Below are 13824 nucleotides of genomic sequence, written 5' to 3' on the forward strand. Positions count from 1 at the left end.
CACACAGGGTCAGGCGATCACTGAGGCTGGTGGGGACGGGGTCGGGTGGAGCTGGGGACCTGCCTGAGGTGAGCAGGGACACAAGGTAGAGGGGGAGGGATGGGACGACTTTCCCAAAATTAAGGAGTATTTACATGTCTGGGGTCAACGCCCAGGGGCCCACGGTGGGCGGGGCCAGCGCCAAAACGGGGAGGGGAACTACCCGTCTGCGCCCTGCATCCTTCTCCCACCTCGGGGAGCTGGGCTCCCAGCCCAGGGCCAGCCCGAAGGGAGAGAAGAGGCACAGCACGCGTGGGCCGGCGCCCACCCACCGGAGCCCCAGCCGCTGTTCCGAGGAGAGGAGGGGGCAGGGTGGGCTCAGGTGGCCAGGTTGTCGGCTGGGAGGCCAGACATGCGGATCTGGGAGCTGCTTTTGCTCAGGATGGAGAGCTGGGTGCCCCCGTTCACCCCGCTGCTGGCCAGGGACGGGTGCCGGTGCTTGAAGTCCATGGTGAAGTAGCGGTTCACCTTCCAGCTCCGCCACTTCCGCTTGATCTCTGCCTGCACCTGCGGGGGCAACTCGGGCGGTCACTTCTGGGCAGACACCCTCCCACACCTCACCTGCCCGCCGGCCGGCCCTGGGGCCCCTCCCAGGCGGGCACTCCCATTAACAGCGGCTGCAGATGAGGATCGCCTGGAGAGCTTTAAAAACCCAGATGCCCAGACCATATCCAATCTCTGGGGTGGGGCACCCACATGTTTTAAAGCTTCCCAGGGGATTCCAATACGCCGTTAGGGTTGAGGATCACTAAATAAAGCACCCTTCTGGGCCAAGGCCCCCAGGTTGCTCTTAGCATGGCGCGCGCAGGGCATGCCCAGTTTCAGCGTCCACATACCCACCCCCTTCGTCAGCACTCTTGTGCGGTGCAGGCACCCTCCACCTCCAGTTCCGGCTCCCACTTCCACCGTCGGTCCTGACAAGCTACTTGTACTCCGACTTCTTGTGTCTCCCAGCCACTCCCTGCAGGGCCCTGTCTGCCTCTCCATATCTACCCTTATCTGACCCTTCTGTAGGTGGTCTGAGCTAATCTTCTTATTTCTCAGATGCAAAAAGAGGAGGAAGCCTGCCGCGGTCACCCAGCCAAGGCCCAAGCACTTGGTGCAATGGTTTCTGCCCGCTCTCCAAAGCCATCCGCCCATTCAGCCCCCATCCCCATCTCAGCATCTCTGTTCCGCACTCTGCTCGAAAGCCTCACCCTAACAGGCCTGGAAATGGAGCATTGCTAGAAGGTTCCAAGCCGCTCCCCAGGGTCCCTCAAGTCCCGCTCTTCCAGGGGATGGGTTTGGGCAGGCAGGCCGGCCTGCTGGGGGCAGGGCTGAACTTTGGATAGCTCCCCACTCAGCACCCCTGCCCATCACCAGCCTCAGAAACTGTATGTACCATTTCCTGTGCTTTGTCCTTCCTCACTTTCGGTTCGCCCTGACTAAGGTGTGTCTTATGGTGAGAGCCCTCCCAGGTGGGTCTGCACGCAACAGTTGGTGCCTTTATGGAGGGAGCTCGGCTCTGGAGGCTGGGCCTCAGCTGCACAGCAGGCAAAGCGGGAGAGAATCTGGCACAGGGTGGAGGCCGTCAGGAGACGCCGGCACAGCTGCCAGCCCCCTCCTGTAGGTGCTGGGAATCTGGCAAGTCCAGGTCGGGAGGATCAGCCCTGTGCGCCCAGCAGGCCACAGCCCTGTCTGCTCCCCAGCAAGCTGGACCTCCACTGCTAAGAAGGCCAGGATCTTACCTCCCCATTCAGAAAACAGTAGAGAACAGCCACCACAAAGCCCTAGGGAGAGAAGACAAACAAAACCTGAGAATGCCAGCAAGGAGCCCTCCACCCGGGGTGTGTGGGAGGCCGCAGGAGCAGCGATTGACACCAGGAAGCAGAAAACTAAGATGATCTGAATGCGGGCACCTGCCTGGGCATCCGCGGTAAGATGGGAAAAGTTCCGTTCCACCAGGCTGGCCACGTCCATGAAGCCAAGTGGCTGGCGGGGGCATTCCCTCCCACTGACAACCCTGGCTTTGGATCTCACATTCCCTTGGTCAAATCCTTCCCATTCCCAAGGGCCAGCTCTAACCCACGTTCTAGAGGAGGCCTTCCCTGCACGCCCCAGAGTGCTCTCTGGGCTCCCCAGCCAGCCCGCAGGCCCCCTGAGGGCAGCAGTCCTACAGGACAGAGCAGTCCTGTCTGTGTCCACCACCACCTCCCCACTCCACCCTCCCGCGGCCAGACACCCTCGTACGCAGAACACACAGAACACCACAGAAGTGCCTGGGGCAGAGTAGGTGCTCGGCTCGTCTACACACATTCTTGACTTATATTCTGTGCATTCAGAATTCTTGTGCTGAGACAGGAACCCCAGGCTCTGACTCCCAGGCTGGGGCTTCGTCAACAAACCTCCCAGCCTTCCCAGGCTAAGAACCCGAACAGGTAAAATGGCTTTGAATTAAAATGGGGCAAGGGAGAGAGTCCGGTCAGATACACAGAATAACTTTGCGACCATCGAGGTCAAATACTCCTCTAAACAGCTGGGCTAGGGAGAGGCGCTCTATCCTGGGGACTTTCAAGGGAGCCACCCACCGCCTTCACTGCCCCACTCATGCGCCCACTATTTCATTTACTCACTACGCGTCCTCGCACTGGCTCACTCACCCCTTCACTCACTCATTTACAGCCCCGTTTACTGATTCCTTCATGCACGGACTTACTAGTCTCTGGCTCTCTCATTCCCTGGATCACTGATTTACATATCTGTTTGCTCATCCCCCCGTTCAGCTCATTCAGCTCCCTGTGACCAGATCCTGTGCTGGGGATCTGTCTTACTAGGGTAAGACAAAGCTCCAGCACTCACGGGGTGCACGTTCTACAGGCTGCAGTCAGAGAGGTCTCTTGAGGCCACTCTGCCCACCCCCGGGGCCGATGGTGAGGGGCGGGGAGCTGCCGCCTTTGATTGCCCAAGGGAGGCCTGGCTCAGGACACCCAGACGCAGCAGCAACAAGAAAATAACAGCGTGTCTTCTCGTGGGAGCCTAGTGGGTGGACAGTAGAAAGGGCTCTCCCAGCTCCCTTCTAATCTAGTCCTATTATTCCAGAGGTGGAACCTAGAATAGGTTAAAGACATAGAACCACCAGCAAGGGCGAGGCCAGGGCCCTGGCTCCCCATGAGTTCTGCCCTCCACACACACCACACCTACCTGGAAGGAGCCCAGCCCCAGCTCAAACACAAGTCTCTCCCTCTTGCTGACGTCCTCTGGGGAGAAAGCAAAGACCGTGTAGTGGATTCCAAATAGTGGGATGAGCAGCAGGGTGGACCGGGCGAGCCGTCTGTGGGGAAAGAGCAAAACCTCTGCTCCGGGAGCTGCCAGGGCTTGGGGCCAGAGCCATGCAGGGCAGAGAAGCCCAGTCCCAGCCCCTACTCTCCCCCGGAGCTGGGGCCCCTATCCATGGGCTCCCTCAGGATTCTCTCCCGGTGCGTGGGGCCTGGGGGAGATGGCAGCCAACAGAGCCCAGGCTTCCAGAACTCCCTGGGAAGTGCTGGGGAGACAACCCCCTGTCTGCAGGGCACCCATCCCTCTAGGCCATGCCGGTATCCTGTACAACCACTAAACATGCACATGTGAGTGTGTGATTTACACAGACCCTTTTTGGGAGGTGTGAAACCTTTGGGAAAAGTGAAGTCAGGGCAAAACCCTGGGATGGGATTTGGAAGGACAACACGAGGTGTCCTCAAGCAAAACAAGCATTCTCCTGCTCTGAAAAGCAGCTCCCCGTGCCTGGAAAGAGCAGCCCCTCGGGAACCACAGAGACCGTCGGCTTTCCTGAGTCTGGGGCTAGCCAGGCATGCTCGTGGAGAGGGACGGAGAGGCGCTGATGACAGGGAGGCGGGTGGGGAGCACTGGGTAGACCACAGAAGGAGAGACACGGGAGGGGTCCTAGGAAGGATTTACTGACTCCGAGCATAAACAGGAGGAACCTGCCACCTGGGAAACTGAGCTGGGGGAGCAAAGGCTGTCTGCTCAGGTGGGAGTAGAACGGGCAAGGGAGAAACGGCCCAAGGGACCTCAGTACTCTCTGAGGCCAGCTCTTCTGAGGTTCCTCTGACTGCAACTGGCTCCTGGGCCCAGTGGGGAGGGGCTCTTGTCTGAGAGGGTGGGGTACAGAAGCCACAGGAAAACATCAAGAGTAGGCTTGGCGACGTGCTCTTTGTGGGTCCTGCTCCGGGGGTAGGGCGGTTCCCAGAGGGTCTCCAAAAGGGGGGACCCCGTCTCTGCCCACCCCAGCAGACTGGCTCCCTTTGGATCTCCTGGAAGAGCCAGCCCCGCCTGACAGGTGCAGTCCTCCCCCTGGGCCCTCCTAGCAGAGCTCGGCCCACCAGGGTGGGCAGCGGGGTACGGGGGTGGCCGTTTGACTTGGGGCAGTCACGCCGTGTGCCCCTCCCTCCCTCTTTCCCATCCCAGCCTTTCTGGGAGAGAATGTTCTACTGAATGTGGGGCCTCCGGATTTCAGGAGTAGAATCCACGGAGTCTGAGTGATGCCCGTGGCTGACCAGCATCTACCAAGAAGGAAAGGATGGGGAAGGGGAAGAAAGAAAAGCAGGGGAGGGGACACAGCGGAAGGGGAAGGAATAGCCTGGGGAGACCTTCAGGTGGACCAAGGCTCAGTCCCGGAAGGAAACAGCCCCTCGAGTGCCCAGTGCCCACCAATCCTCCCCGTGCTCACTGACTGCCCATTCTACAGGACCTGGGGGTGCCTGGACCAGAGCGGGCGCCAACAGGATCTGAGGGGCTCCCACTCGGAGCCCAGCTGAGTTTGGGAGTGGTCTAGCCTCTCATGTGTCTGTCCTCTCTCGGATGTGGCTCTCTGAAGGCAGGCACGGGACCTCACTTAACTGTCATCTGCCCTGGCCAGCACACGCCCTGCACAGGGCTCACACTCGGAAAGTGCGTGTCCATGAAGGGATGGCCACACGGGCCCGGGATGAACACCTGGGAGCCCTTGACACTGAGCATGACCTGAGAGCCCTGCTCATGCTCATCTCCAGGCACCCAGAGGGCAGCGAGAAGTGCTGGCTGGAGAATGAAAGTCCAAAAGGAAGAGGACAGTGGCCTGGAAACGCAGGCGTGTGGACATCTTGCGGGTGCCTCTGTGACCCTGCCTGAGGGGTTATTTTAAAAGAGCAGCTTAACTCAAGAAGCTGAGGAGGGAAGGCAGCCCTGGGATGTGCCGCGGTCCCTGCCTTCTTGCCTCCTCTCCCCAGAATGGATCTGTTTCCAGGGATCTGCCCCTGACGTTTGAAAAGTGCCCTGGAAACCGAAAGGCCAAACTTCTCCAGCTTCCGTGGTGGTGGCGGATGGGACGGGTTTGGTACGTGAGAAACACAACCTTTCAGGCCCTTCCCGGCCCCAGGCAGATGTGGCGAAGGCAGCAGGGCATCCCACAGTATAGTCCAAGGGCAACGCCTTCCCTCCCCTGTGGCCCCAGTGCAGCCCAGGAATAATCAGGGACTTCTACCAGGGACCCAGGGCACCCCCATGACTCCTTTTGGTAGATGGGACAGTGGAGGCAGGTGAGGAAGTCACTAGGTCTCAGAGTCCGAGGACCTCTGTCCTTCGGAGGCCTTGGGATGGGAACATATTGTGTGAACCTTGGAACCCCGCGTTGAGGAGTCACTGACTCAACGCTACGATCTGATTAACCCAGAGAGACCGCGGCACAGAGGCCTTAGCCTCTGTCTTCCTGCCCCAAGGAGGCATCACCGGGCAGAAGAGGCCTAAAGAGTACAAAGAAGAGCTCCAACGGTCAGAGCCCCCCAAATTCCAGTGCCCCCCCCCACTTCAAGGGATGTCCAAGTTGGAGCTGAGGCTCCAGCAAGAGATGCCCCAGGGACTAGTGCTTAGGACTCCCTGGGTTCAAATCCTCACCCTGCCAACCGTGTGGCCTTGGGCGAGTCATTTCACCTCTCTGCGCTTCAGTTTCCTCACCTGTAAAATGAGGATAATACAAGTACCCACCTAATAGGCTTGTGTGGGGAGTCAGCCACTCAGCACGTTCGGTGGGAGTGAGGTGCGTGGGGTGAGGGTCCCGCCCCCTGCAGGAGGACAGCCTAAACGAACTCAAGCTCAAGGCCCTTAAAAATAATCTGGCAGTTGCAAAGATTGAAACCCAGAGACGTGGGGATCTGCGGAAGACCACACATCACGACAGCGGCAGCGGCAGAGGCTTCAAAGCTGCTTCCTGCTCTGCACCGGCCGCACCCCACCTGCTCCACAGTGGCCACAGCCCCATGCCCGCAACCTCCCCTCCCGTCCCAGGCCACGAGGTTGCAGAGAACTCACAAGACACACAGATGTCAACATGCAAGAGCTGGGCAAGGGCTTGGGGCTGGAGGCACAGGCTCGCTCCCTGCTCTCCTCCAGCCTGGGCGGACGCAAGCTCTGGGCGGTGGCAGCAGCAGCATGCGTCCCCCTCCCGTCCAGAGCACCCAGCCGCAGCCACGCCACGCACACTTACAGAGTAATGGTGGACAGTTCTGACATCTTGCAAGGGTGCTGCTGAGCCCGTTGTGGCCTGCAGTAGCATTTCTGCACGCAGCTGCTGGGTGTGACAAGATGCGCATTACTGTCAGCTGCAGGCACTGGGCAACGAGAAACTGAGGTGGGACCTAGGGCGACACGGCTCACAGGGCGGGCAGAGAGGCCCAGGGTGTAGAGAGAGACAGGGCCGGGGCGTCACGTGGAGGAGAAGGAGGAAGCCAAGGGCCGAGACGTGGTCAGCTCTGGACGCAGAAATACACACCTCTACATATATACGTGTGTGCACGGACGCACAGGCACACGCGAGCCCTCACACTGGGAAACCGACAGGTGGTGGGGTTCGGGAGGGAGGGAACACATGTGTTTGGAAGGTGGGGCCTGACTGGGGCTCACGCAGGGGACCAGGAACTGTCTCCAGAGTCAGCTCCAGGCACAGAGCATGGCCTTGACGGAGATCCCTCAGCAAGATGGGCAGCTGGAAACTCACGCCATGGACCTCACGCCGGCCCAGCCCTGGAATCAGGCCATTTCTACACCTGCTTGTGAGAACCAGCTGGAGCACCCACGGGTCCTCCCCCCCCTCCCCTCCCGCACCTTCCTCTGACTGAGCCCCCGGGTACCTCAGTGTGGGCCTAAGGGGAGCAGAGGTGGGATGGATGGAGCAGACCCATGAAACACGACACATCCACCATGTAAGTTAAAATTCAGTGAAACATCCACTTCTTGGGTTGCCTGAGCCACACTACAAGGGGTCAACAGCCACAGGCAGCAGTGGTTCCTGGGCTGGACAGCACGGGTCTGGGGCATTTCCAACACTGCCGAGAGTTCCACTGCACAGTGCTGGCTGGACTTCTCGATAAAAGTTCAGAGGGCAGGGACTGAAGGCTGAGAGAGAATCTTTCGGGCTCTGCCCCGCTGCCTGCGGAAACGAGTCACCTTAAGGAGACACCCACAGGTGGGCCCAGGATGCCCGTCCAGCTCTACCTGGCACTGGGCGAGGCACAGAGCTCTGCCTCCTCAGAGAGGTCTCAGGCTCAATTTCCACCTGCTTGTGCTTGGGTCGGCACAACTCATTTGTTTCCATCTCTGACAAACATGGAAGAAATGGAGTAAGAGCCGTGTCATCTCATCAGACTGCAGAAGAGGTGCCCATTTCACACCCCCTCCTCAGGCACCGTGTGGCGGAGCTCCTAGTAGCTGCTGGCGAACTGATCAACCTGAGGGGGTCGGATGCAAATAAGAAAAGATACGCACAAAAAGGCCAGACCTTTGGCATTCATGGATTCATAATTTGTGATTCCCACTCTTTTAAGAGTAAGTCTGAAGGTCCTTGACATGTAGTGACACGTCATTTTGCTGAGGCGAACATGTGAATCACACACTTCAAAGATGGGGCAAGCCGAGGTCCACCCAGCATCCTTGCCTCAGTTATGTCTGTGGTTCTCTCTTTTAATTAACAACATGTTTCAATTCACACCAGACTGTGAGATGGGCACTAGTGAACCATCATACAGATGACGGATGTTACGATGCTCTGCTACCCAGACCAGCAGTATCAGTACCACCTGAGAGCTTCTTAGAAATGCAGAATTTCAGTGGCTGGCTCAGACCTGCTGCCTCAGAATCTGCATTTTAACAAAATCCCTAGGTGCTCCACCTGCAAATCAAAATTCCAGGAACACTGTTGTGAGGAAGTCATGTATTTAAGAAGTTTTTCATGTGCCTCAGTGAATGTCAAAGGTCTGTTTTGTACACATACAAAGAGACAGATGGACACATACAAGTATGTTTTCCTCAATAATTAGAAGAGCTTAATTGGGTGTTCAGGAATGGAAGCCATTCTAGTCTACAAATTTATTCTCTACCTTGCCCAGATTGAAAGGTTGACTACTCTCTCCTACAGCCAGTGGCCTGACCCCTCAACCTTGGCCTGGAAATCACAGAAATCAGGGTCCAGGAGCCCAAGAGCCCAAACCTCAGATGTCACTTCCTGCACACCCGAACTCTAAAGCTTCAGCTGTTCTCCTCTGAGACCCCCTTTCCCCAAACCTCCAATGACTGTTCAAAAGGATCCAGTGAAAAGAAACAAAAAGGAAAAGGGGTGGCAGAAAAGCCAGAGACAGGCATGAGAAAGACAGACGTCAGAATCTCTGAAAAGTCACTTGTTAGTGAAAAACAGAAAAGAAATGCAATCAACAGGAAGAGAGAAACCTAGGCTGGCTGATCAGCTCAGTTCTCATTTGGATCCAAGGGAGGATAAGAAACTCAGACAAGGGTAGCGGACGGAGGCTGCTTGGAGAACCCCACAGCAGGTGCACGGCTCACACCCACATCTGCAAGTCAGGGAGCCCTGGCTCCCGGGCCTGACTCTGCCAAGGCTTTGCTGTGTGTCTGCAGGAAGGTCAAAGCCATTTCTAGCCCATCTATAACCCAGGGATGCAGCACATGGTTTCTTCTGACCCTGCTTTGGTCTCAAGCTAAACTGCTGCAGTGTCTTCTGCGTGCAAGGCTGCCTGGGCTGTAGCCCCAGGATGCTAGACAGAGAGCCCTGCAGGGGAACCCTTTGTGGGCAGCACCCCTGTCTATTTCACCCTGCTCCTAGCGGTCAGCATAGCATTGGACACTCGGCAGGCCCACAGAATGTTGTGACCTGAGCTAAATGTTCTCCATAGGGTCCCTCCTGGTGCTAAGATGCTGTGTACCCACAGAGCCCCGGCCCAGTCCCCAGGGAGGCACTCCCCACCACACTGGTACGCCAGCCAGCAGCCCAGTTCAGCAGATCTTGGAGTTTCCCTGCCCACCCTCCTTCTCCCCCACCGCCCCCCCAATGAGGACCAGCCAGCCCTCAGTGCCCCTGGCCTGACCTGGGGGGGTCAGGGCACCTGAGCTCAAAGCTTTGTTTGACCACTGACTTGCTGATTTTAGGTGTTGCCACTTTCCTTCTCTGGACTTCAGTTTCTCCACCTGCAAAATGGGGGCAAACATTCCCTACTGCCAATCCCTAACAGGAGCTGTCAGGATAGGGTGCTCCCAGACAAGGGAGAGAGTGCTTTGGAAGGAGAAGATAGAGCCCCATGTGAGCTGGGAGCCTTAGGCTGTGGGCTGAGAGCTTCCCGGCTGCACTTCTGCCTAGACATGGAAAAGTCTGTCTTCAGAGGCGAACGTCATCCCTCCGACACTGGGTAGGTCACAGCCCTGCTGCGCTATATGCTATCGGGTTGGCCAAAAAGTTCGTTCGGGTAACATCTTACAGAAAAAACCTGAACAAACTTTTTGGCCAACCCAATACATCACGGTGTCTGTTCTCCTTCCTTTACCCCAAGGTGCCGTGGGGACCTGCTCTGTGGGATGCCTGAGGGAAATACAGATGGGGTTTCCCTCCCTGACCCCAGACCCAAGCGGCAGCTCCCAATGCCCATCTTGCAGCAGGGAGAGCACTGGGAATAAAGCCAGCTCCCTGCAGGGCCAGGCCTGAGATGCTCTCAGCACAATCAGTGTCTGCCCTGAAACCTCACCCTCCTGTTTCTCAACCAGTTGGCTTCTCACAGAGGTAAACTCTGGTCCCCGAGACAAGGCAGGCTAACCCTGACCCCAGAATGGGGCTGAGCCCAAACCCTCTGCCCCAAACCAAGTCGAGCCTAAGCGCAGGCTTAGCCCCGACCCAGGCCCACACTCCATGCCTGGCCACTGCCCAAGTCCTGAGCTCAGCCACTCCTACCAGCCAGTGAGAGAATGGAGGTGGCTCAGGGCCACTGTCTCGCTGCAGGAGCCCCAGCCCCCAACAGGTCCCTCTGCGGCTGGGTCGGGAGCGCCATCTCGGTCTAGGGAGGAGGACAAACCCTGATCATCTGAGCAGCTGGAACCAACCTACAGGAAGGGGAGTGAATGCTGGTCTGAGGGCACAGGCAGGGGGTCCTCTCGGGCTTTCTTGGGGATGCCCAGGCTTAAATTTGTTCTGGAAACAGAGGAAAAACCCGGAAAGCTGTTGTGGGCAGATATGAAAGGATATCAGCCCAACACATAACTCTGTTGACCCAAGGGGACTCGGACGCAGCCCCGAAATCTCCCTCTCCTACCATGCCATGCCCCTTTTTTAATCCCCCCCATTGTCTACCCCCTTCCCCACCTGCAGCAGACACCTCCCAGCTCAAAGCACTCCAGGTGGGGCAGTTTTTTACAAGGCTGGAACCCACTGGGGCCTCTTCTTCCAGGAAGCCTTGTTTAACACTATCTTCTTGTCTGTAAGGTCAAGAAGTGCTGATGGTGCAGATGATGGTGGAAATGATGGTGCAGTCGAGTTTGAAGTCAAGGGTCTGCCTGCACTGTGGCTATGGCCTCACTCTTTCCTGCTGGATTCATCTCCTTCACTGATAACTAGTTCCCTTGGCTGTAAAATGGGGATTATGTTTAATCCAGATTTGCCGTGTGGGCACTAAACGTGCATGTACTGAATGGCAAGTGTTTTTAAATGCTCTGAAGTCCTTCGCGGCACGGCCACTTGGAACGCCCCTCACTTTCACCAGTAGGGTCTCCTGGACCCTAGAAACGCTCAAGCATGATGCTGCATTTAATGGGACCACGCTGATCCCTTGTCCTGTGTCAGCCCTCCCACCTGGCTTGCAGACCACATCCACCTGAGGTTTCATCTTTGGGGCTTGAGACGAGCACAAGTTTAGATTTCTCTCAAAAAAAAAATGCTGAGATTTGAGGGGGATTTTTTACACGATAAAAGTAAACCAGGGCTTCCCTGGTGGCGCAGTGGTTGAGAGTCCGCCTGCCGATGCAGGGGACACGGGTTCGTGCCCCGGTCCAGGAAGATCCCACATGCCGCGGAGCGGCTGGGCCCGTGAGCCATGGCCGCTGAGCCTGCGCGTCCGGAGCCTGTGCTCCGCAACGGGAGAGGCCACAACGGTGAGAGGCCCGCGTACCGCAAAAAAAAAAAGAGTACACCAACTACAGCCATACCCCTGGGATATTGTGGGTTCAGTTCCAGACCACAGCAATAAAGCGAATACCGCAATAAAGCGAAATATTACAATAAAGCAACTCACATCAATTCTGTGATTTCCCAGTGCATATAAGGGTTATGTTTACACTGTCCTGTAGTCTGTTAAGTGTGCAATAGCATAATGTCTAAAAAAAAAATGTACACACCTTAATTTGAAAACACTTCATTGCTAAAAAATGCTAATCATCTGAGCCTTCAGTGAGTCGTAGTAGTAACAAAGATCACTGATCACAGATCACCACAACTATAATAATGAAGACGTTTGACATATTGCGAGAATTACCAAAATGTGATGCAGAGACACGAAGTGAGCAAACGCTATTGGAAAAATGGGGCTGACAGACTTGTTCAACACAAGGTTGTCACAAACCTTTAATTTGTAATAAAAGCGGTATCTGTGAAGCACAGTAAAGTGAAGCGTGATAAAACGAGGCATGCCTGCAGCTGGTTCTTTAAACGTTTGTACTTAAATGTATAAACCCTGTGCTAATTACAGATGGTTCTTACCTATGCATTAGGAAGGCCTGACAAGACTCTACCGCTCCCAGTCTACAATTTACCTTGAAAACCCTGGCTCCACACTTCCCTCCCTCCAGACCCTGGGGTTCTTGCTGCCTGGGGAGGGATGTCCAAGCTGGTAAAGTATGTCCGGGGGTCAATAGAGGGTCCTTACTCAGGCTGCAGCTGAGTCACCATGTGTGACCCTGCACAGGCAGAGTGAGGGGAAGCTAGGAGAGGCCCCAGAGGAGAGGTGCCAGGGACCTCAGAAGAAGAAACAGATCCTACCAGGAAGCAAGGTGGGGCAGGAGCTGGGGGAACCATGGTTGCTTAGAGCTCAAAGGAGAGACAAGGCCGACTTTGCTACCCACCAGCTTCAGAGGCCCGAGATGACTGCTAGCGTGGGAACCAAGCCACCCTCAAGCAGGATAAGCAGGCCAGACGTAAGGACGTGGTTTCTGACACTGGACCAGAAAAGGTGAGGGGAGCGGTGGGGCCCTGTTTAGTGGCTCCTGGGGAAGAAGGCAGGAATGATCTCTCCGGGGCAGTTACTTGCAGACAGCTGGCCCTACCAGCCCATCAGGGCAGGGCCTCCAAGAGTTTATGACTTATGTGGATGAACAATTTCCAGCTACATAACATACACATATAAGCAAAGGTTGGTAAACATTTGCCAAAACATGAAAAAATAAAGGGCAATAAATGGAGAGCCAAAAGAAGGAGGGGAGGGGCGGTCAATGTAATCATCCTACACGCGGGGAGAAGCAAGCCTGACGGAACCAGGCCCTAGGCTAACCCCTGCCCCCAGCGGAAGGGCTATCACAGGAGAGGTACCCAGGCTGAAGAGAGACCAGGGGCAATCTCCACTGACCTGGGGAAGCCTCAAGGAGCCTGAGGGAAGGATCTGGCGCTGATCCCTGAGCAGTTCCTGCCTCTCCCTCTCTCCGGGAGCATGGCAGGGTGGAGGAGCCCTCTGCTGGAGTCTCTCTGCTGTCCCACTTGTCCACTGGGCAGCCCATCAAGGTTCTGAGCCCCAGGTTGCAGCCTCTGATGGAGGCCGGACCAGCCCCCTCTGGTGCCACGAGAGCACTTCAGCTCCTTCTAACCTGCTCTCTCCTTAAACTGAGGACGCAACACATACAGCTTCCACGCCGGAGACTGTCCTCAGATTCCCTGTGCCTATGTGGCCCCTCCAGCCAATCACAGGGCACCAACCTGCCTCCCCGGGGCCGGAAGTGCCTCACAGCACACACACCCAGATGGTCACGTTCCTGACCACAAAGCAAGAAGGGTGAGATGGAAGGTGGCGGCAGGAGAGGTGGGCAACTATATTTTAAAGGTACTTTAACCCAAAAGAATTCTTGCCAATGCCCGTGCTAGGGTACCCCGTCAGCGACACCCAGGCCTTCTCCTCCTGTGTCCTGTGTGCAGGGCCCATACAGCTGTTGGACTTGACCATGGCATTCACCTAATGGTACTTACAAGTAGATGCTGGACTCATTGCCTCCCATGTCTGGAGACTGAAGTTTCTGCACGAGGATGACAATGATGCCGACGAAGAGCACAAAGTTAACCTGAGAAGCAAAGAAAAACCAGAAGAAAATGGTTCTGAGCAAAGACTTTCCACGCCCCGGCCTCTGCACTGTCTGTTACTCCCCCAGCAGGGCCCTCCTCCCGTCCAGTCAGGATCCCATCGAGGCTTAGAACCTTCAGATGGCAGCATGAACACTCATTCACCCCCCAGCCTCCCTCCATATCAC

At 56.4% G+C, this 13824-nt stretch overlaps 1 protein-coding gene across 1 annotated transcript in view; it reads right to left on the bottom strand.

Moving 5' to 3' along the window:
- Positions 1-261: 261 nt before the first annotated feature.
- ADCYAP1R1 (ADCYAP receptor type I) overlaps positions 262-13824 on the bottom strand; it is a 50044-nt gene continuing 36481 nt past the window's right edge. The window contains exons 13-17 of the mRNA XM_082661779.1: positions 13547-13638; positions 6536-6619; positions 3220-3349; positions 1767-1808; positions 262-546 (exon numbers count right to left, since the gene is read on the bottom strand). Coding sequence (XP_082517905.1) covers positions 358-546; positions 1767-1808; positions 3220-3349; positions 6536-6619; positions 13547-13638 — 537 coding nt within the window. The 3' untranslated portion in view covers positions 262-357. The remainder of the gene's footprint in view (positions 547-1766; positions 1809-3219; positions 3350-6535; positions 6620-13546; positions 13639-13824) is intronic.

The sequence above is a fragment of the Grampus griseus genome (assembly GCF_964374135.1).
Source record: "Grampus griseus genome assembly, chromosome: 9".
In the NCBI taxonomy this organism is placed as follows: Eukaryota; Metazoa; Chordata; class Mammalia; order Artiodactyla; family Delphinidae; genus Grampus; species Grampus griseus.